The following is a 24,177-nucleotide window of genomic DNA, read 5'->3' on the forward strand; positions in this document are numbered from 1 at the left end:
CCCCTCTCCTCTTTCTGCATCTCCTTCTTCTCTCTTTCTGCACCTCCCTCTTCTATCTTCGTGCATCTCTCTCTTCTCTTTCTGCACCTTCCTCTTCTCTTTCTGCACCTCCCTCTTCTCTCTTTCTGCACCTTCATCTGCTATCTTCCTGCACCTCCCTCTTCCCTTTCTGCAACCTCTTCTTCTCTCTTTCTGCATCCCCCTCTCCTCTTTCTGCACCTTACTCTTCTATCTTCATGCATCTCCCTTTTCTCTTTCTGCAACCTCCTCTTCTCTCTTTCTGCATCCTCCTCTTCTCTTCCTGCACCTCCCTCTTCACTTTGTCTGCATCCCCCTCTTCTCATTCTGCACCTGCCTCTTCACTCTTTCTGCACCCCCCCTTCTGCATCTCCCTCTTCTCTCTTTCTGCACCTCCTTCTTCTCTCTTTCTGCATCTCCCTCTTCTCTCTTTCTGCACCTCCTTCTTCTCTCTTTCTGCATCTCCCTCTTCTCTCTTTCTGCACCTCCCTCTTCTCTCTTTCTACATCTCCATTGCCTCTCTTTCAGCTTCCCCTCTTCTCTCTTTTTGCACATTCCTGTTCTCCTTTTGCATCTCCCTCTCCTTTCTAACTGCACCACCCTCTTCTCTTTTTCTGCACTCCCTTCTTCCCTCTTCCTGCATCTTGACCCTCTTTCGGTACCACCCTCTTCTCTCTTACTACATGTTCCTCTTCTCTCTTTCTCCATCTCCCTCTTCTCTCATTCTCCATCTCCCTCTTCTCTCTTTCCCCCAACACTTGTAAACACAGCACTGACAGACTGGTTGACAACATGAATCTGTTTGTGCTCTAGGTTTCTGGGAAGGGAGTTTCTCCTCTGTAAATTTACTAAATGTTGCTTAGTACTAATGTTGGGTCTACCTAAATAATGTAGTCAATACTGTCTTGACCTAGCCTCTTTGAAACGTGTCTGGAAACTTTGGATATGCACTGGCATAAAACAAACTAAGATTGAATGATACAGTCATACAAAAAAGTCCAAATCAACATGGTATAGGACTGCTGCATTACAGAGCGCCGAAGCAGATCTCATGATCAAACTGAATTAAAATGAGGATGGAATATGTTTTCCTTCTTCTCTCTTGTATTGGAAAAACAAAGAAAAAGGTAGGTGGCTTTGAGTGCTGCTACACTTAATTTTCCCCTCCAGGAAGCATTAAGGATTCTTTGATCTTTTTCATGGTGCTGTAGACATCACAAACCCAATCATTAACACACCAATCCTCTGCAAGTAGATTTGTTTATAAAGATTTGTATTTTGTCTCCTTAAAGCCACAGTGCTCAGAGTCAGGATTATCAAACAAATTGAAGGCAGTATTTGAACTATGATGGTGGAGACCCAGCATGTTTCTGTGTTAGCTGCAGTTTAAAGGGACATATTATGCAAAACTCACTTTTTCAGGCTTTTCCAACAAAAATATGTACATCTGGCCTGTCCACAATCCCCTCAAATACCAGAAAAATGTATTCCCTTCCACCCTCTCTTTCTCCACCTTTCAGAAAATGTGTGCTGTTCTCAGATTTTACCCTCATGATGTCACATGGGGAGTAAGCACCCACCTGCAGGTTCAGTTGGCCCTCCCTGCTTGGGTTATTCTGCTATCTTTAGTCTGAGAGACTGATGGTTTGAATCCCAGTCAGGTCCTAAACTTTGGATAAAAATGTCTGTAACATTGTAACATCAGGTCTGCCACATCCATTTCCTGACAGGGGTGTGGTCAGGGGCGGAGTCAGACAGCTAATTACCATTTAAAGCCACAGACACAGAAACAGCTTGTTCTGAGCAGGGCTGAAACAGAAGGGTTTTTAGACATGCAAAAATTCTATACTGGAGTGATTTTTCACCATTAAACTTCACAGGCATATTTTGGGGGCCTCTGAGAACAATATGAACTTGTCTTTAAAGGGTAAAATATGTCCGCTTTAATGGTTGCATTTGTAAAGATGAGCTTATCCTAAACCTTAAGTACTACATGTCTAAAGGCATTCTTTCTTCCTAGCAACAGTGATACCTTGCATAAATTCTGGGATTTCCAGTGCTTGCTGCCACTGATTGAGGAGCCCTGGTGTTTTCCATTAGAGAGATTCAAATGTGTGAAGATCAGCTCTTAATCCTTAAGCTGGATAATGTGATTATTCCCCTGTCTTCTATTACTGAGGGATGGGAGGGAAATATGAAGAAACTGCCTCATGAATAAAGGTACATCTCAAAAAAATAGAATAGCGTGAAAAAGTTCATTATTTTTGTCACTCATTTCAGGAGCTTCACAAGGAGTGGACTAGGGCTGGAGTCAGTGCATCAAGAGCCACTACGCACAGATGAATCCTAGACATGGACTACAAATGTCGCATTCCTCGTGTCAAGCCACTCCTGAACCAGAGACGTCAGAAACATCTTACCTGGGCTGTGGAGAAGAGAACCGGACTGTTTCTCAGTGGTCCAAAGTCCTCTTTTCAGATGAAAGTAAATTTTGCATGTCATGTGGAAATCAAGGTCCCAGAGTCTGGAGGAAGAGAGGAGAGGCACAGAATCTATGTTGCCTGAAGTCCAGTGTAAAGTTTCCACAGTCAGTGATGATTTGGGCTGCCATGGCATCTGCTGGTGTTGGTCCACTGTGTTTTCTGAAGTCCACAGTCAACGCAGCCATCTACCAGGACATTTTAGAGCACTTCATGCTTCCTTCTGCTGACAAGCTTTATGGAGATAGTGATTTCATTTTCCAGCAGGACTTGGCACCCGCCCACACTGCCAAAGGCACCAAAAGCTGGAACAATGACCATGATGTTACTGTGCTTGATTGGCCAGCAAACTGGCCTGACCTTAAGCCCATATAGAATTTATGGGGTATTGTCAAGAGGAAGATGAGAGACACCAGACCCAACAATTCAGATGACCTGAAGGCCGCTATCAAAGCAACCTGGGCCTCCATTACACCTGAGCAGTGCCACAGGCTGATCGCCTCCTTGTCACGCTGCATTGATGCAGTAATGAACATACTTTTCAGAAGCCTGACTTTTCTGTGTAAAATATCCTTTTTTTATTGATCTTATGTAATATTCAAATTTTTCTGAGACACTGAATTTTGGCTTTTCATTATCTGTAAGCCATAATCATCAACATTTAAGAAATAAAGGCTTGAAATATTTCACTCTATGTGTAATGAGTCTATATAATATATGGGTTTCACTTTCTGAAATGAGTGACAAAAAATATTGAACTTTTTCATGATATTCTAATTTTTTGAGATGTGCCTGCAGTGCCTACAAAAAGTATCCACCCCCTTGGATGTTTTACCCATATCAGCTGTAAATGCCATCTATCGGCTGTTAATATTGGACTATATATGGTTTAAATATAAGCCTAAATCAGCTGTAAATATTGGCTTATATTGCCTGTAAATACCGGCCTAAATGTAAGCTGTAAATATCGGCCTTTATTTAAATATAAATTATAACCAAATGTAAGAAAAATAAACTTCTAAGAAAAATATAATAATGAATTGAATAATAAATTAAAAATAAAATTTAAAGTAACTCTGCCAGAGTATCTCTCGAGTCATTTTTGCCAGTCCCAAGCCCAGATAAAGGAGGAGGGTTGGAATTGTGATGTTATAAAAACAAGAATCGACAGAAGCAAGTTCATTTGTAGTTCTACACATATTAAGGTCCTTTTACTTACTTCTTGTCTCCCTCATGGTATTTTTCCTCTCTCCTACAGGGTCCAGTACCATTAAATGCATACAGACTATTATGCAAATTAGGCGATGACGTCATTTTGCGACTTCTGGCGACTGTTAGGGGGTGTTTTGGGGGATTTCAAATCTTAGCTTGAATACAAGTGCCTGATAAGGGCAAAAGGCATTAGGGCTGAAACGATTCCTCGAATTATCCAGGTAATTCGACTCAAAAAATTCCTCGAGGCAAATTATCTGCCTCAAAGCTTCGCTCAAATCAGTCATGTATCCATATATATGGCCATGCTGTAGGCTGGACATTGCGCCGCGTGTTGCGCGGCGTGCTGTGTTCTGTACGGACGGCTATATGTGTGGCACAATGCACTTGTTTTCGCTGTTACTATAACGTAACATGCATGATACGAGGCGCGAAAATTACGAGGGAAGAGAAAGAGATACAGTGATGTTTACAGGCACTCGTCCTGCGATTTTACGCATCCACTGACTGCGGCTTCATGGCAGATACGGCACTACGCCAGCACCTTTAAACCTACGCAGATCTCTGGGTTTACGTACTGCCTGCATGACTCGCAGCGCTCATTTTGTGTCTGCAGACTTAAGGAAATTTAATAAACTTCTCTGATTGACCCGACAGTTTTACAGAACACCGCCAGGCTTCATGATTCAAGTCCTGTTTTGGTGCTTTCCCCCTCTCCCTTACTTGCTCTCTCTCTCTTTTCTGCGTTCAGACATCATACCGCTGTCTGAATGATGGAGATTTATTCTTGCTATAATGTGAAATATTACATTCATGCATAAAATAGAGGATTTTAAAACGATAAAGTGTCCCTTTACTTTAATGACAACTTGGAGAATAAAAATAAACTATAATGAAAGAAAAAAAGTGTTGGCACCAAACATTTCCTGGTAAAGGATCCCTAAAACCCTAAATATGGCTTAATCTAATGTAATTATTTAACTTCCTTCCCTTGTAACTTTAAGAAATGTAAACTGCCATCAGAACTTCATTGCACTTTGTAAAATATATCTTCTTTAGAGAACCTGTTAATAACAATTTTTAATATAGAAATAGTTCATTTAAGGGACCCAGCTTCTTTTCTCATTTGTCTAGTACTACCTCTCTTGAAAAAGCAAAAGTGACTGATTAAAAAAATGCAACATTTCTTATTAGAGTACTCGATCAATCGCCAGAAGAATCGATAGAATACTCGACTACAAAAAAAAAATCTGTTACTGCAGCCCTAAAAGGCATGCCTTTGGACCTTATTGGTTTGGGCTAAGTCCCGGATATTTCCCCCTCTTGGCTCCGCCCCTGTTCCTAACACACTAACCCACACATACAGACAATAAACATATGACCACGGCTGAACAGCTGCAGACACAACATCATGTTCTGCAGACCTAAGGAGGAACAGTCGCTCTTACAGATTTCATCCCCGTGCTTTCACTTCTCTTTCTTCTTCTTTTTTCTTCTTCAAACAAGTTGGTGACAGGTGTGGAGGATCATGGCAGCAGCCTCCACAGATGCAGAGCAGAGCTCCACAAAGATCACCCCTGAAGCGCTGCAGGAGATGCTCCAGTACTACAACCTGAGCCGCCAGGAGTTCATCGACACCTACAACATCGAGCCGCTCGTCTACATCCCCGAGTTACCGTACAGCGCCAAGGCTACCTTCTTCATCGTGTACATGGTCATCTTTGTCCTGGCTCTGGCCGGGAATAGTTTAGTCATCTACATAGTTCTGAAAAAGCGCGCCACGCAAACGGCGACGGATATTTTCATCAGCTCTCTGGCTGTCAGCGACCTGCTCATCACTTTCTTCTGCATTCCGTTCACTCTGCTGCAGAATATCTCGTCGGAGTGGTTTGGGGGTAAGTTTGATACCTCACTGTAATTTCACGGTTTAAAAACTTCTTTTCAGGACTTCAGTTACGCACTAAAAATTCATATGCTCCTCAAAATCCAGCATTTACGTCATTGAATACACATGGAACATGGATTAAGTATTTCATTTTCTTTGGAAAATACAAAATCAACCTATGTTGCATCAGGAAGTCTTGCAAATACTAACATGTGCATGCATGCAACTTAGTGCATAATGGCTGGCAAATTAAGCCATTTATATTCATTTTAATGAGCTCTGGTTATAGGAATAGACTAGGACAAGTGGGTCCGTTTTTTTTCAGTGGGTCCCACATGTGTGTCTAGAAGAAAACAGTGGCAATACTGTATGGAAGCTCAAAACAGACCATTTTGTGACTATTATCCGTTTTGCTGTGCTAATGAGTAATTTGTGGCTGTTTTCTTGAGACCCTGTCTCATAAATGTAATTATCTTGGGATAACAAAACTGGTTTTCCCTTAATTATGTGTTCATTTCTCAAGATCGCTTGAAAACAACCAAAATCATGTTTTCATGTGAAAAAGAGAAAAAAAAAAAAAAAAAAAAGCACATGCAAGTCCACACAGGACTTCTGTAAAGATGTCCCAAACTGCAAAATTATTTTTAAGTGCAAGGGTGGTGGATCTGGCCATCCTGTCCTGTCTCTTTATGTTTAAATTTCAGTTCCTGCTCCTTTGACAGTAGCCATCAGCAGTATGTTGTGCAAATACGCTGAAATACCAGTCATCTTCTAAATGTTTCCTTCACAATTATGCATTCATAGCATTTGTGTTAAGGATAATTGTTGCTGAGGTAGCATATTACAACCCCTTATCCTGGAGTGCAGGATGATAGCGTCAGCAAAAAGCTGCAGCATGGGACATTTAAGTGTTTAAAATGAGACATTTCATCTTCATTTGTGGATCAACAGGAAAGAGTGGATGTCTTTCATGTGCATAACTTTTAGGAGGTGATGTTGGGTCCTGAGGTTAGACCTGTCGAGGACTGGAAAAAAAAAAGAAAAATCACAAGAAGAAAAAGGAATCAAAAGCAACTCTGATACTAGTACTGCTTGATTTGGTGATACTGTGTGACTGAGAATAAACTAGACCAGTGGTTTTCAGATGGTGTGGTAGGGCACACTGGTGTGCCTTGAGACCAGATTAGGTGTGCTGTGGGAAATCGTAAAACTACACAACAAGGGATAAGGAATGCACAATATTATTGGTGTGATATCAGAATCTGCAGTTAAAAAGATTCAAGAGTAATCATTAGTAAAGGCAGAAATGAAAATTTCTGCTGATATTTACAACTATATACAAACTGTAGATATTAGCCTATTCCTGCAGTAAATATTGTTTCATATCGGCTGTAAATAACAGCCTGTATCAGCTGTAAATATTGGCCTATATCCTCTGTAAATAATGATCTATATCGGCTCTGAATATCTGCCTATATTGGCTGTAAATATATGTTAATATTAGATATATGTTTTGTCCTTAAAGGGCTGTAGATATTGGTCTTTATTTGCTGTGGATATCATCCTAAAACGGCTATAAAGATAAGCCTATATCAACTGTAAATATTAACCTATGTTGGCTGTCAGTGTGTGCCAATATAAGCTGTAAATATCAGGCGACATGATTGGTAAATGTTTTCCTATATTGACTTTAAATATTGACATTAAAGGACTGTAAATATTGTCCTTTAATTGCTGTGAACTTGGCCTATATTTGCTGTAAATATCTTACTAAATTTGCTGTTATTATTGGCCTATATCAAATGTAAAAAAATACCTGTTGTCTGTAAATATTGTTCTATATTGGCTGTAATTAGCTTCCTTCTTGGCTGTAACATCAAAATGGGCCATAAATAACCTTCTTTATTGGCTGTGAATATTATCCTAATTGGATATATCTTCCTAAACGACTGTAAATACCGTCTTAAATTGGCTATAAATATCTTTCTATATTGGCTGTAAACATTGTCCTAAATATAGGCCTATATTGGCTGTCGATACGTGCTATTTTGGATATAAGTAGCTGCTTGTATTGACTCTAAAAATTGACCTATTGTATGTCCAACTAAGATCAGGGATTCTTTTAGTCAGGACCACCAGACCAGCTAAAGTCTTTACTTTTGTTCATCATCATTCCTTGATCTTCACATGAGGTATAAGGACTGATGTTTTTGATCCAAACAAAATATTTTGATATTGTTTTAGGCTAAAATAAATCTGTAATAAATTGGCATATCGGATAGCAAAAAAAACAAACAAACAAAAAAAACCAATATTGTGCATCCCTACTAAAGACACAGCAACAAGTGCGAAAGCAACTGTGTAGCATGGACGTGAATGTGGTGTACCCTGAGATTTCGGATTGATCTTAGGTGTGCCTTTGAGTATGAAAACAATTGTACAGGACAGTTTTACACAAATGTTAAAATGAGTACACTTTATCAATAAGACTGCTGAGAATAATGATGGTTCTGAAGTGCACATTTCTCAGCTCAAAACATACAAATCTTAAGTTGCAAAAAAAAAGACATTTTTTAAAGTACTACTTTACACAACAAAAATTGCAGACTTTAATGCAATTTTATAATACACAGCCTTGTATAAGGATCGCGATTAGATTAATTGTGCAACACTAACTTGTGCTGTCCTTTTTTTTTGTTGTTGATACTTTTAATATGTAAACAGCTGAATTAGTACATCAAATTTTCTACTCAGAAAATGATTCTGGTCTGGTCTAACTTCCATGTTGACCCTAAATTGTAGCATGAGGGAAGCTGTGGCTCGGAGATACAGCGTAACTTTGATTAGTTGGAATAGTGCAGGCCTGTGTCTCTAATTAAATCCCAGATAGCAAAAGACATTAAATCAATGTTGGATTTTGATCAGATTGGTTATTTTTGGTTGAGGTTAAGAAATCTATGTTGTTTCAATGTCTAATTACAGTTACCATTTCAACGTTTGAAAAACTGTTGTTGAATCAGTGTAGTATAGAGGATGATTTTTCAATGTTGAAATGCCCTACAACGAATTGACATCGTTTCAATGGTGCTGATGGGGGGGACATGTAGGCAGCTCACGAGACCAGCGAGATCTGGAAGGAATTGGGCTGGAGAGCGGAAGGTTGCTGGTTCAAGTCCAGGTGGGAGCGGAGCTGGACCTTGGTCTGGTAGCTGGAGAGGTTCCATCATGTCTTGAGCACTGTTGAAGTACCCTTCAGCAAGGCACTAAACCCCTGAACAGCTCACAGCGGCACTTAGCAATGAGCAGCAACACCATCACTGTATGTGTGTGTAATATGCAAAAACAACAAAAACTGTGTAAACTATGAATTTCCCTTCACGGATAACATTGTTTCAATGTATAACGCAATGCATTTATATAGTTGATGCAATTCTGCATTCTTTCAATGTTGATCAAATCATAGTTGAATCAAGGTTGATTCATTGTCAGAACTGATTGGAAATTCAACATTATTTCCATGTTGATCATAGCGAGCACTTTCAATGTTTTTTTTAATGTCTGACATCAATGTTGATTGCAGTCTTCAGCCTGACAGTATCACAATGTTGATTCAATCACTTTTTGCTATCTGGGATGTCTCTTTGCAAGAAAGTGAACTTGAAATAGCTCATGAAGGCAGATGTATGTGTCCATGAGTGAGATGAGATGGAAAGGTGAGTGCCTCATCGAGTGTGACTGCTGCTTGAAAGGCTAATGTGCCGTGTAGTGTGAAACACTTTTGAGTGATTGGAAAACTGGAAAGTGGATCTAAATGTGAAGTCCATTCAAAAGGAGATACTGTAGGGACCAATCCAGTTCAGTTTCAACTTTTTACTAAGACTGTTCTCCCTGTATCAGAGCCATTCCAGCCTCTGTGTTGTTTGGCTGGCAGTCGTGTGACATCTAGCCAGTCAGATAGTGATGTTGGTGGGACAAAAGGTGAGAATGTGGAGAGTGAAAACAAAGCCAGAGGGGGTGACGCACCTCACATAGGCCTCTCAACCGACAGGGCTCCATGATGGTTCCCAAACCTAATTTTGAATTTAAAAAAAAAAAAATTTGTTCTGATCCAAAAGGACTACATATCTTGGTCTACGTATCTTGTATTGTTGTATGACTGTTTCTATGTATGTCTGAAACTCTGTTCACTGCTGCTGTCTTGGCCAGGACACTCTTGAAAAATAGATTTTTAATCTCAGTGAGATTTTATCCTGGTTAAATACAGGTTAAATAAAAAATAATAATAATTAAAGCTGCAAGCAGCAATAACGGGCACTCGCAACCCATTGCATGTCGAGGTGTTACGCGAAAGTGGATACGTAGCAACCCATGCACCTATGGGTTATGTGAGCTTTGCAACACTCACAGTGTCATAGAAACAGAGGGTGATACCTGTCATTAATTTCCAGAGCTTGCCATTATTTTGGCAGTAAAACTAATGGGAAGGAGGCATGCACCCTGAAAATTCTGAATGCAGCTCCAAATTATGAACAAATCACTGTATTGTCATTTTCACAGCTCCTCTTTCTGCTCTGCTTGGCTCAGCCACTGTTTCTCTTTCTCTCTCTCCTGCATGCTTGCAGCCTCACTCCCTTTCCCTTGTGTGCACGCTCACTCCACAGAGAAAAATGACCAACTGGCTAAAAGCATTACCTGAATGTTCCAATCATTGGTGATAAAGATCAACCAGAGGAGCAAATAGAGAGCTCAAGATGTGTACAAGTTTGTTTCATCATTTTCGTCAATGCTTTTATATCATTTATATCTCATCTGAAGTATGAAAATGGTCTTCAGCAGCAAAGATTATCCCTCATGGAGATGTGCAACTCAAGTATGAAAATGGTCTTCAGCAGCAAAGATTATCCCTCATGGAGATGTGCAAGTCAAGATGTGAAAGTGGTCTTCAACAGCAAAGATTATCCCTCATGGAGATGTGCAACTCAAGTATGAAAATGGTCTTCAGCAGCAAAGATTATCCCTCATGGAGATGTGCAACTCAAGTATGAAAATGTGGTCTTCAGCAACAAAGATCATCACTCATGGAGATGTGCAACTCTAGTGTGAAAATGGTCTTCAGCAGCAAAGATTGTCAATCATAGAGATGTTCTACTCTAGTATGAAAATGGTCTCCAGCAGCAAAGATTGTGGATCGTAGAGATGTTCTACTCCAGATGTGAAGTCTCAGAGAAAGGGTTAGGGTTAGTTTTGGCCTGTATGTTAGCTCAGTTGGGCAGGTAAGTGCTCTGGAGTCATGAGGTTGTTGGTTCAAATCTTCTGTGGATTTTTGAAGCTGCTAGTGTAAATCGCTGACTCAGGAGTAAAGAGGACTGTCAGAGTTGGAAGGTTGTAGGTTTGATTCTTGGTGCATTTTTAAGTCCAATCCCCAAAAGCAAAGATCAGATCCTCTGAGAAACACAAACAGGTGCATGTCTCAGTGGATTAGTGGAAAAGCTAACTGACTGTGAATCAGGAGTTCACAGGTTCAAATCTTACTATGGGTTCATCTGAGTCCACATATAGACTTCAGGAGACCTTGACAGGAGTTTGCCTTTCAAATCTAACCAATGTCCTTAAGTTTTCAAGATTTGAGTCCAAATAAAGAAGGAAAACCTCCTCTGAGGCTCTGCTGCGTGTCTGGCTCTGTAGCCTGATGAGATAGTGGACTGACTCAGAGTCTGGAGGTTCCAGGTTCGACTCCCATCTTGGTCTCAGTGAATTTTAAAGCCACATCCTGAACAAAGAGGATAAATACGCCAGGAGAAGAGATGGTAGTGTGAGAGGTATGGCGGCAGTGGCACAGAGGACTGGACTAGACCAGTTCTGCAGGGGACGCTGGGGTTCAAACCCCACTGTGGCCGGTACCTGGATCAAGGCATGCCTGATGGAGAAGGGGGGACGCGGTGCGGCGCCCCCCTGGGGAGCCATCAGAGATGTAAGTAGGGGGTTATGCAACAAAAACACAGACACAGCAGGAATTTTACAGGATGGAGTCTTTATTTGCATGCATGGATGATCACTGAGCCCCTCATGGGGACTTCATCTCCCCCGCTGTAGAAACAGGAATACTTACCACGGTCTCCTCCAGGGTCAGGGTACCAAAGTATCATTTATTTTGAAAGGGCATTGGAACATACGGAAATCAAGAAAACGGACAACTTCACTCGTTTTTTGATTCTGGACACAAATCGAAAAACGAGTGAAGTTGTCCATTTCCTTGATTTCCGTACGTTCAAATGCCCTTTCAAAATAAATGATACTTTGGTACCCTGACCCTCCAGGCCCTTCAGGTCCTCTCTGGCTTGCTCCCTCTGCTCATTCAGCAGCCTGCAAACAAAAACCACATGAACTCACATTCCACATAAATAAACGTACAGATGAGTCCTTTACTCACATGAGTTTCTGCAGCTTGGCGTCCTTCTCCTGCTCTCCAGTCTTCAGTTTGCCGTAGTCTGACATCAGCCTCTTCTGTTCCAGCAGCAGACCCTGGCTCAGACTGAGAGGAGATGCTCGCTAAGCTCTGATTGGGCGCTTTTTAACGGCAGAGTAACTGTCAGGAGAAATGTCAACAAACCACATTAACATATATTCATTTTGTTCATCTGGTTTCTGGAAATTTCTCCAAACAGTCTTTGGCTTCACTCTAAACACTCTAAAGCCCCCCAGGGATGGTCTCTGAGGAATTAAACATAATTTTTAATTGTTTTATTGACTAAATCCCAGAATAACAGGCCTTCATAAAGGAGTTCTTCATGAATATCTGCATATAAACTATCCATCATTGCAACGGCATTTAGAGCCACCATAAGAATACCAAAATGAGAAAGTTCAGTCAATTTTTAAGTAAAATCTCAAACATTTCTAATGTAACAAGTCATAAATTTACCAGAAAAAGAAAACTGGAAATTTCTAAAAGGTAGAATTTTTTGTCAAATTTAAAATCCAAAAGAGCCGTGGAAAAAGAAAATGACAAGAGAATAAGCTGTTTTCCTTCCAGAAGTCCTACAGTTGATCACCTAATCAGGAGATTTTTTTTAGTAGGATTGATCAGTGAGGAAATGATCCAAGAATGATCACATTATCATTATTCCCCAGACTCTGAAGAGACATTTCTGTTCACTGTTTTCAGTTTGGATCCTTGTAAATCCACTACTTTAGAATGTTCAATTCTGACATTACAAACTTGAAATTTTAAAGTGCGTGATGTAATAATTTAGGACTTTTGAACTAGGAAATTCTGAGTTCAGGTTCTTGAAAAAATACGACTTTATCATCTCAAAAATGTACTTTTAAATGTCACCTTTTTCCAAGAAATGTACAGATCCTCTTTCTTTTGTTCTACCTTTTAGAGGGCTCTAATACTTCCTCTTACATTACATTTTCAATCATGACTCTATAAATAAAAGTGCATTATAGGCGCCCCCCCTAGGGGTGCCCGGACCCCAGGTAGGGAACCTTCATACAACAACAATGTAACAGGTGTGTGTAGACTTTTAGAGCCAGTGTAAAGCCAGACTACAGTCGTATGCAGCTAAAAGTTCCTGACTCAGTAAAGAGGGGTGGTTCCTCATGAGGATCACACACAGTAGACAGTCATAAATACTGTCACTACTTTGGTTTGAAAAAACAATAAAAAACAAACTTTAGGATCATTTAATCCAGCAAGTGGTTCAGTGAGAACCAGTCAAATCTGTGGAAATATCCTAGATCTAAAAAACATCAAACATGAATAGGTTTGTTGATTTTTCTACTGCTTCATTCGTCTCTGTGGACTCGAAGTCAAAATTTTAGGCACGGTTTAGACAGTTTTAGACTAAATTCCAGATCCAGTTCAAGTCTTGTCACAGACAGTTATTAGTCTAAATGAGTAAAACTCAACGTGTGGCTTCATTGGGATGGTTTGTGGCTCTTTTATGTCTTCCTTTCAAATATTTTTCCCCAGAAACCTTAAAAAACGTTCCCCTCAGGAATGATCCATATCAAGTCACATTAATCAGTTTGTTTCCCACGCTTATACAGAAGGCATTAATTGTCAACGTTTATTTTTTCTCTTAGTTTTTTTCATTACCCTTATTTCTAATTCTTCTCTTTTTTCCTTTTTTTGACACTTTTAAGCCATTTTGCCTCTTTTGGCCCATTTGTGCCACTTCTTCTTGCCAGTTTTGTATTTTTTGCCACTTTTATCCTGCTTTTTGCTATTTGCAATTCTTTCCCCTTTTTAGGAATTTTTTGGCCACTTTTCACCCAATTTAAGCTGCTTTTTGACATTAAATGACACTTTTTACGCTTTTGTCACTCTTTGCAGCTTTTTGCCCATTAAATCACTTTTCACCAACAATTTACCACATTTTTGCCACTTTTTGACTATTTAACTCAATTTTCACCGTTTTTATACCACATTTTTGTAGCTTTTTACAATTTAAGTCACTTTTCACATCTTTTTTTAGCCCATTTTGCCACTTTTTGCCCCTTTCAGTCACTTTTCACTATTATTTTACCACATTTTTGCCACTTTCTGACCATTTTTATCATCTGTAACTCCTTTTTATGTTGCTTCTCACTCATTGTTGCTACTGTTCATGTAGTTTTTGCCATTTAATGCCTATTTTTCACCTATTCACCTTTTTTTTCTTTGCTGCTTTTGGTCATCTAGTCACTTTTCATTCATTTTTTGTATCTTTTTGCCCATTTTAGTCACTTTTCACTATTTTTACCACATTTTTTGCAGCTTTCTTACCATTTTGTCATCTGCAACTCCATTTTTATGTCGCTTCTCACCCATTTTTTGCCATTTAATTTCAATTTTGCACCTTCTCACCAATATTTTTTGCTGTCTTTTGACCTTTTCAGTCACTTCTCACTATTTTTTTTGCCACATTTCTGCTGCTTTTTGACCATTTTTATCATCTGTAACTCCTTTTTTAATGTCACTTCTCACCCATTTTTGCCACTTTACACCTGTTTTTTTGCCATTTTATTCCAATTTTGCACCTTTTCACCATTTTTTGCTGCTTTTGGTCGTTGTTATCACTACTCATTCATTTTTACCATATTTCTGCATCTTTTTGCCCATTTTAGTCATATCCACTATTTTTGAAACACATTTTTTTCAGCTTTTTGCCATTTTAGCCACTTTTCACTATTTTATACCACATTTTTGCAGCTTTTTGACCATTTTATTCACTTTTCATTAATTTTTACCACATTTTTGCCCATTTAAGTCACTTGTTACTTATTTTTACCACATTTGTGCAGCTTCCAACTATTTGTATCATCCATAACTCCTATTTTAATATCACTTTTCCCCCATTTTTGCTACTTTTCACCTAGTTGTTGCCATTTAATGCCTATTTTTTGCCTTTTCACTAATTCTGTTTCCACTTATGGCCATTTTAGTCACTTTTCACTATTTTTAGCACAGTTTTTGCTGCTTTCTGACCATTTTTGTTATCTGTAACTAATTTTTTGACACTTTTCACCCAGTTTTTGCCATTTTATTCCAGTTTTGAACCTTTATACCATTTTTTATCTGCTTTTTGACCACTTATGTCTCTTTTAATCCATTTTTGACACTTTTCACAACTTTAAATGTGGCTATTGCAAAGGTATTTTTCAACAATTTAGCTCTTTGGTTGAGCAGTTTTCAGTAACACTGGTCTAAATAATTAGTATACTTATTTTACTGCAGACTTTGATTAAAATATCTCACGCCACATGTTTCTTCTTATGTCTGTGCTCTCTAACGTCTTTAAAAATGTAGTTGGATACAAAACAGTCAGACTTACTCTGTGAGCTCGTCCAGCATCCTCTGCTCGTCTTCGATCTTGTCTCTCAGTCGGCTCAGCTGTTTGTGGTGAGACTCTCTGTGGTTCTCCAGCTGCTCCTCCAGAGTTTTATGTGCCACACAGACATAAAAACATTCAGCTATTTCACATTTCTGTAACAGAGATTCTCAGTGACGTGTTTCCTCCTCACCTTTATGTCCCTGTCCCCATTGTGTCTGCTGGTGTTCTCCTTCTCCTCTCCTGACATCTCGTGTATTTTCTCTGATGAAAAACAAAGAGGAAAATTCCATCAAGTTAACCTGTTTTTACTTGAGCTAAGATGTTTTAATGTTTAATATAAATGTGCAAACTGTGAGCCTGCAGCTCGGTCAGAGCGTCCTGGCTCTTCTTCAGCTGTCTCTTCTTCTGCTCCATGTTCTGCATGTAGTCCGTCAGAGACTTGATTTTAGCCTGGTGCTGCACAGACCGCACAAAAAATGTGCTGTTTGTTTGCTGCTCACTTCCTGCCAATGTTTATATGTTCCCATTTTTTAAATATGTATTTATTTTGTGGTTGACTGTCACTAGGAAGCAACCCAACTTCATCTGTCCACACAAACATTTGTGTGTCAGCCATGTTTGTCTATTGACACCACCAGGAGGAAGGAAAGGTGTGCATGCATTTCATTGTCAGTCACACTGCCAACTACTGGCCTGGCATGCACACTACAGCAGTTTCAGGCACATTAGTGGATTTGATTGACATTAAAACACCAAACCTTAAAAAAGAACAAAAAAAAAAACAAAAAAAAAAAAAACAAAGAAGAAAAGGGATTCTGTTCTCAGAGGATAGTTTTTGTGTAAAATTGGCTGTAGTGATAATCATGCTAAATGAGCTGCTTTTTGACCACAAAAATAAAATTGGCAGTTGTCCTGTTTGTTTTACGGCATGGGTCTGAAAGGCTTTTTAGTAGAACTTGGAATGAAGTATAAGCTCAAGAATTTTCAAAATCCTCAGATAATCCTGCTGCAGGGCTGAATTTTCAAATTACTGTAGGGGGTGTTACTGAACCAAAAAGCCATGCCCACCGACAATCATCCTATCAATCATCTCGTTTTGCTACTGGTTGTGTTTCTGCCAAGTTTCATGGGTTTACAACTTTTGTAAGCACTAGATAATTCTACTTCCTGTTAGATGGCGAATGAAAAATTGTCACTGCCACACCATTTTAGGTAAGGAATCTTGTAATAAATGGAAATTTTTTAGTGAGCACCAGCCACTTTTATCACATGATGAAGCATTTTAATTTAAGGGGCTGCCATGGCCATGCCTTTTGGCTGATGAGAAAATCCCAAATAACTTTGGACCTAAGACATCTCTTCTTGCTCTACACCAAAGATCAAGTAGTTTGGACAGTTTGCTCAAATACGATCCCTAAAATATGGCTTGTTTTACCAAAAAATCATAAATGGCCGACTTCCTTTTTGACTTACGATATGGGTCCAAAAGGATTTTTTTTTTGTGTCCTGACATGACACATCTGCCCACATATGTTCAAAATCTAGGTTAAACCTGATGGGGGGCTGAATTTTTGAAATGATCTAGGGGGCGCCATTAAACTAATAGGCCACGCCCACCTACAAAATGAACATCAGTCATCTAAGAATGCCAATGAGATTTTTCTTTGCCAAGTTTCATTGCTCTAGATGACTTATAACCATTTGAAAAATCTACTTCCTGTTTCATGGCAAGTAAAAAATTGCCATGGCCACGCCTTTTAACGTAGACATTTGACCATTGTATATGTGTAAGGCCAACTCCTTGGGAACTGCCTGAGTGAATTTCAGAATGATTTGTCCAACCATATAGGTGCTGCGATGTGAAATTCAGGAGTAGTGACTTTCTGTTGCCAGAGGGTGGCGCTACATCATTTTTAAAAGTTTCAAGTATGGATGTGTTCTGGCCTGGACTGTTATCAAGCACATGAAATCTGTCTCAGATAAGACCATGTACACTAGAGTTATGACTGTTTAAAAATTTTTGGCGAGACAAAATGGCAACTCTTGACTTTGTCGCCCAACCAAGCCCACGCCCTCTGACAAAAAGTCAATTTTATTTTTCACAAAGCTAGATCCACTTCTTTATTCCTTCCTGACACAAATTTGAAGTGGATATCTTGGATATTTTTTACACTGTAGCTTGCACCATAAACCTTGACATTTCCTGTCACCACTAGGTGGCGCTTGGATCTGTTAAAAATCTGATCATATGAATAGATGCAGGCCATGACCGTCAATATTCCTGAGCAATATGAGTCCAATGCACAGCTGAGTTATAAACTACTTCCTGTTTACCAAAGAAATATGCAAATTTGAGGGCTCGCCACACCTTTCAACTAATGAGAAAACCCAGAATAACTTTTCATCAGCCATGTCTCATGTAGCTCTGTGCCAAAGTACAAGTAAATCAGATGAAATCCCTCAGTGGAGTTAATCCAGATATGACCCCTGAAAAAGGCCAAAAACAGCCCCTTTTTTGCAATCTGGGAATCGACAGAGTTCCAGGTGAAGCTGGAGAGTAGCACAAGGAAGAGTAAGTTACATGCAAAACTTGCGGAAGAGATGGTGAAGAATGGGTTCACTCGGACGCCAGACCAAATAATTAACTCAATTAACAATTAACTCAAGAAACTAAGGAATACCAGGACAGCAAGAAAGATTTGGGCAGAAGTGAAGCGAGATGTGGTGGTACATGTCCATCATGTCCTCCCACTTTGGTTTTGTTTAAACTGGTGTGAATGCGGACTGGTACACCAGAAAGGACCAAGGTTCTGAGACTCCAGAACGGAGCCAGAGCCAGAACCAGAACCAGAACTGTGTTGGTCTGAAAGCATTACATTTGGGTCAAAGTAGCACACCATTTATTTAATCTATTTCATCAATTGTTAGAAAAATAAAATGCTGATTGAGATAATTTGCTAAATGCCAAATATTGGTCTCAATAACCGTCCAGGCCAATAATTGGTCCACCCCTACTGACAGCTGTCTTTAACAGCTGTGGTTTTATGAACATGCTGTTCACTCTCTGAATGCATCAGATGTGATTCTCCATAAATTGATAGGCAATTTCAGATTCATGAGCTGAAGGGGGGACCATGTGAATCATGGATATTAGTAAAAACGAATAGTAACAGAGATTAGAATGGGAACTTAAAATTTTAGAGTATCCCAAAACTTTTTTGTCCTTTATTAGCCAGATTTGTTTTCCTTTTCTCTCTTTTAATTTCTTTGTGTTTATCCTTACTATTTATTGGCTGTTTCACTTTTTCATGTTTCTGGTTCTTTTTCCCATTTTTTTGTTGTTGTCTTGTGTTTAACGCTTTAACTTGCCTTGTTGCTGGAATGTGCTATACAAATAACCTTGCCTTGCCAAAAGAGAAATGTTTAAAGGAACCCTGCATGATCAGACAAGTTCATCATGTTGGATGGATATTTGTATCTCTCAAATGTATATTTAACTAAAAACTCACTAAATAATATTTGTAAATGTAAATATTTGCTACAAGAAGGTAAATATGGCTCTGAATTTATCATTTTCCTGTCTAGATGGACAGATAACTTCTCATGGTGCAAATAAAATATACACGAGACCTCAAATTTTATAATTCTCCGTGCGTGAGACATGCTGCGGCCTAAGATCGGCCCTCATGGGCTGCCAGTCTGAAACAGCGGTTACTGCATAAAAACGCAAGGAGCACTGCGGAACTGTGATGTCACATCACAAGCGCGGACGAAAACATGGCTGCAGCCTGGTGAGTTAATTAACTCAAATTACTCAAAATGCAGATATCTAGTGAGTTTTTCAGTTCATTATACATACAAGAGATACAAAAATCGACCAACAAGATGAACTTGTCTGATCATGTAGGGTTCCTTTTAAGGCTGTGACTGGGCTCTACATCTGCTTAAAAATATATAAGATTGTGTCCAACATCGTTTAACAAAACACAATTGCCTTATTTCCACGCAAACAGGTGATACAGAGCTAATAAAGTTAGCTCAATGTACCTGTGTAAGTTATCTGAAACCATTTCTTTGTATGGGTTGGAATAATATGTTTGTCTCCAGACAATTTTTACAGCATGCAGGCACAAGTACCTTTATTCTGCTCTGAGGTTTGACCTCTGGAGAAATCCTTGTCATCAAATGAGAATGACTAGACTTAGAATAAAAACAGTCTAGTCCTTCACTGGATGGGTCATTTACCAGAGGTCAGCTATTTTAGCTCACATTTCTTATCTCTGGCCACACTCTCTGGTTTCTAATTGTTCATATAAAGATGTATTATGCACACTACTCTTCAAAGCATTTCAATGAGCTAACTAGTTTAGGTGGAAAGAAACCTCCAGATCAGGGACATGATGCAACAAAGCACTTGTAATTTGCTTTTCATGAGCACCTCTTCATTGGTGCATTTTGTTAGTACCAGTTGACTGGCAATTGACTCAAAGCATACTTGACCACCCAGTGAGAACACTTTGTCTTTCCCTATTTGTCTTAGAGACCATCCAGCATGAAGTGGTTTAACATGGACTTTCATCTTCAGTGAGATCTCCACCTTTGTATGCCCAATTTTGACCCGACTCACCGGGCTTCTCTGAGGCGTTAGAAATTAATCAAACATAAAATTCAACTACTAAAACTGATTTTTCTGTTTAGGAATGTAAGTAAATAACTATAATTTGACAACTTAATCAAGAAATACTAATGTGCTTTACAATGTTTTTCAGTTTTTTTGTAAAATGGCAAATTTAAAAATTCATGGATAATGAGGATAATTATATTTAGCATTATAAATATTTAGTAAAAGCTTGATGTATGTACCGATGTATTAACCATTACAGAAACATAAAAATGATTTTGGTAATTATCAATGCTGTTATTGGATGGTGGTCTAATAAGTTTATTAAGCACTGTATGTGGAGAATTGTGGACTCGGTTTATTAGTTTAAATCTGACACAGTGTTGAACGGCATAAATTATTTTAAAAGTTTCACACATTTTACAAACAGGTTGCGTAGGCTCTAAATTCAGGTACAGCCCTCTGAGTGCATCATGCTTTTTTCTCTTAATATCCTAAACATAACACAGAGGTCTTGTTTTCATCCAGAGACATGAAAAAATAATTACATGACTCCCTGCATGATTGCATTGCCTGAAACCAACAAGGACCCTTATGGAAATGCAACTAACAGTTGGCCGTAAGAATGCCATAGCAATAGCTGACAGGCTCAAAGCACGCACTGCTACTGAGATAGGCTTATAATTAGCTTATGGTGAGCTTATTGTCTGGTTTTATGCTTCATTAACTTTGAATTCTGTTTCAATGTGCTATTAGAGATGGCCGACTTGTCATATTAACGAATCCTCCCTCCTCAGGCAAGTGAAAATGATGAGGAGAAGAACCTTTAGTCAAACAAGTAGAGGTGTGGGTTGAATAGAAATGTGTTTCCTGACATCTACTCACCCTTGTTTGTTTTTTATCCCCTCTTGGTTTCCTGCAGGAGTTCTTGTTTGCAAGACAGTCCCCTTTGTGCAGACCACGGCTATAGTGACAGGCATCCTCACCATGACATGCATCGCCATTGAAAGATACCAGGGTATAGTGTTCCCGCTGAAAATGAGGAGGCAGTACTCATCCAGAAGAGCATACAAGATGTTAGGTATCCTATGTTTGTGAGAGTGGCTTATTAACCTCTTGGGTGACGATTCTTTTGTGTGTTCTTGGAGAAAAGGGTTCACTTTGCATGTTTATTGCAGCAGCGTTAAATTAAAAGTGATCAAGCACTGTGTGCTACACCAGCGTTCACAAGTGCATGACAGCTAATCCATCCTCGATGCTATGCATGCAACATTAACGCTGTATGGGATCTCATCAATGCTAGCTTCTTCTTGTGCAAAGATGCATGTAATTGTCTCTGCAGCCTTCTATAGAGAAGGCTCCAGGCTGCATGGGGGGGAACATGCTTGATACTTTAGATGTTGACGTGCATGTTTGTTTAATATGTGCAATGATTTTGATTTCTTTTCTCAAGAGTTTAAAAAGCAACACAAAACACTCCAGGAGAGACATAAGCTAGTCTAAGCCTTTGAACTGTCTGTCTATGTAAGAATGAGCATCAGCTCAGCAGCAGAGATATAAATGTTTGCCTCAGAAACTTATATCTGTCATTTTAGATAACATTTAAAGGGAGACTAATTGTGAACAAAGACTGGTTTTTAATTGGAGGGGTGGCTTATATTGAAAGGGACTGTCAGTCTCTTATTGAGGAGAAATCTAATTGTGGAGCCTGTGTGTGATAGTGTCCTCTGCATTACTTCCTCTGCAGCTGTATGATTTATCTGATGGTTGCATCTGTCTGTCCCTGTGCTGTATGTGCCTGCAGGGCTGGTATGGATCGCCTCAGTGCTGGTGGGCTCACCCATGCTGTTTGTACAACAGCTTGAGGTAAAACAAATATCATAACAAGTCTCTCATAAGCATCCTTCAATCAGCACACATTCATGGAACATAATTAAATCACAGCAGCTTTTGTTTGTTGCCAGAGAAAGAATTAATTTCCTTAGGTTCAGGCAAGGATGTTTGGCTGAGTTTTAACAGTTGTTTCATTTGTGTTTTTTTAAGAGTGATGAAAAAATTTCTATGAAGACTACCCAGTGTTCAACTGGGGGGTATTCCCCCCTTGATTCTTCACATGGGGGAATCTTTAAACTTAGGGGGGATTTTTTGGAAGCTCAAACAAACGCAGATGAGTTTTTATCTTTTAATGAAAAAAAAAAACAAGAGGCATCTGGCACCAGACCTATATGGTGGGGCGTTTTGGGCTCATCTGTTACAGACCTCTGCAATGGGGCGAACTTATAAGAAGATCATGAAGAAATACAATGTATTGCCGATCTGCTTAATTTGTTTTATTGTAAGATCGGCTCTACTACTTCTCGCTCTTTGCCCCCGCCGCTCCCTGATGCAGTGAAGTCACGCTGCGAGTGAAAGTGAAACTTAAGATTTAGTTCTCATGACGGTTTCTAACTCTTATATGAAGCTTCGTCTTGGTTTTCTGAACCAGCAGTGTGCAAAAAAATATTTATTTGCACAATCTGCACAAAGCTTATCAACGTTTTTTTGATGAGCTCTAAAGTGTCTTCCGGTCTGCTGTCCGAATACCGCAGTTCAGCGGGATAAAATGTGTCTGAGGCAGGTAGCCTACTGTTGTAACTGTAACAGCCAACATTGTTTCGCTTTCAGATATTATTTTCCAAGTTATTTACAAGCCTTTCCACCTGGCAAGTAAACGTCAGGATAACGCAGTCACGGGTGAAACGTTTTAAATCAGCGTCTTTTTATGGAGGGAGGCGGAGGTCCAGACATGGATCATTATTAGAAAATGTTTTAAACAGTAAAATCATTCATTGATCATTTACATTTTAGCATTTCTTTGGCCTGCATTCATACTGCTGCAGCACGTAATCCTGCCTTTCCTCCTCTTCTCTCCTTCATTCTAAGTAGCAGGCAGATGCCAGTGTGACACGTTTATGTCACTGCTCATCACAGCCTTATTCAGAGCAGTAAATCAGCATATACACAACCTTTTTTAAATATAAATCAAAATTGCGTTAAAATAACATACAGTCACTACTTAACTGCATAACCACATCTCAAAAATTCATCAAATGTGTGCCATATTTATATTTTCTTTATTTGGCAGTCTGTAAACAAGGCTGAAGTAAATGTGATGTTAAATTGCATACTGTATGAACAGGCTACTTGTTTAAAGCTTCAGCTGCAGGAATTCTTTTTAAAGACCATATACTTTAAAATGCAAATCAAAGTGTCAAAATGTGCTTAATAAACAGTAAAGTAGATTTGAAAACACAGATGAAGACACACATAATAATTCTAAAGTGGTGCAGAAAATTTAGAAATTGGTTCCAGAAGACAGAATAGATCAGAATGCAGGAAAATAAATGTTTGGAACTTTAACATATTGTGGGATAAGACCTCTACATATATACATACAGTATATATATATACAGTGCTTAACAAATTTATTAGACCACCACCCAAAGTAAGGTTTATGCCACAGCTGCCCTAAATTAACAGCATTGGTAATTACCAAAATCATTTTTTACGTTTCTGCAATGGTTAATACACCAATATGTAGAAGCTCTTTAACCGAAATGATATTTTTAATGCTAAATATAATTATTATTGTTATCCCTGAATTTTCAAATTACTGATTTACAAAAACACTGAAAAAATAGCAAAGCACATTATTATTTCTTGATTAATATGTCAAATTATAGTTATTTACTTGCATTCCTGAACAGAAAAATGAGTTTTAGAGGTTGAATGTTATGCTTGATTAATTTCTGACTTCTCAGAGAAGCCCAGTGAGCTGGCTCAAATTTGGGTATAAAAAGGTGAATTCAGTTCGAAATTCCACATTCCTGTTCAAAATGGTAAAGCACTTCATGATGCTAGATGGCCTCTGAGACAAATATGACATGGTCTAATAAATTTGTTAAGCACTGTACACACACACGCACACATATAATGCATTGGCCAACAGGATGGTGCAGAAGAAATACAGAAAAATCAGAGAAAAGTTTGTTTTTTCTGGTTACTAACTTGCAAATTTGTCTTTGAAATTTCATGAAAAAAATCGTGATAAAATTGAGATCGTCATCTGGCCATCAAAAAAATCGTGATATGATTTTTTTT

At 38.9% G+C, this 24,177-nt stretch overlaps 1 protein-coding gene across 1 annotated transcript in view; it reads left to right on the forward strand.

Annotated features, from left to right (window-relative positions):
* Positions 1–5,238: 5,238 nt before the first annotated feature.
* Positions 5,239–24,177, forward strand: part of LOC121528621 (pyroglutamylated RF-amide peptide receptor) — a 29,582-nt gene continuing 10,643 nt past the window's right edge. Inside the window, exons 1-3 of the mRNA XM_041816136.1 lie at positions 5,239–5,605; positions 20,960–21,118; positions 21,842–21,903. Of these exons, the coding sequence (XP_041672070.1) occupies positions 5,239–5,605; positions 20,960–21,118; positions 21,842–21,903 (588 nt within the window). The remainder of the gene's footprint in view (positions 5,606–20,959; positions 21,119–21,841; positions 21,904–24,177) is intronic.

This window comes from Cheilinus undulatus, linkage group 20 (assembly GCF_018320785.1).
Source record: "Cheilinus undulatus linkage group 20, ASM1832078v1, whole genome shotgun sequence".
Lineage (NCBI taxonomy): Eukaryota > Metazoa > Chordata > Actinopteri > Labriformes > Labridae > Cheilinus > Cheilinus undulatus.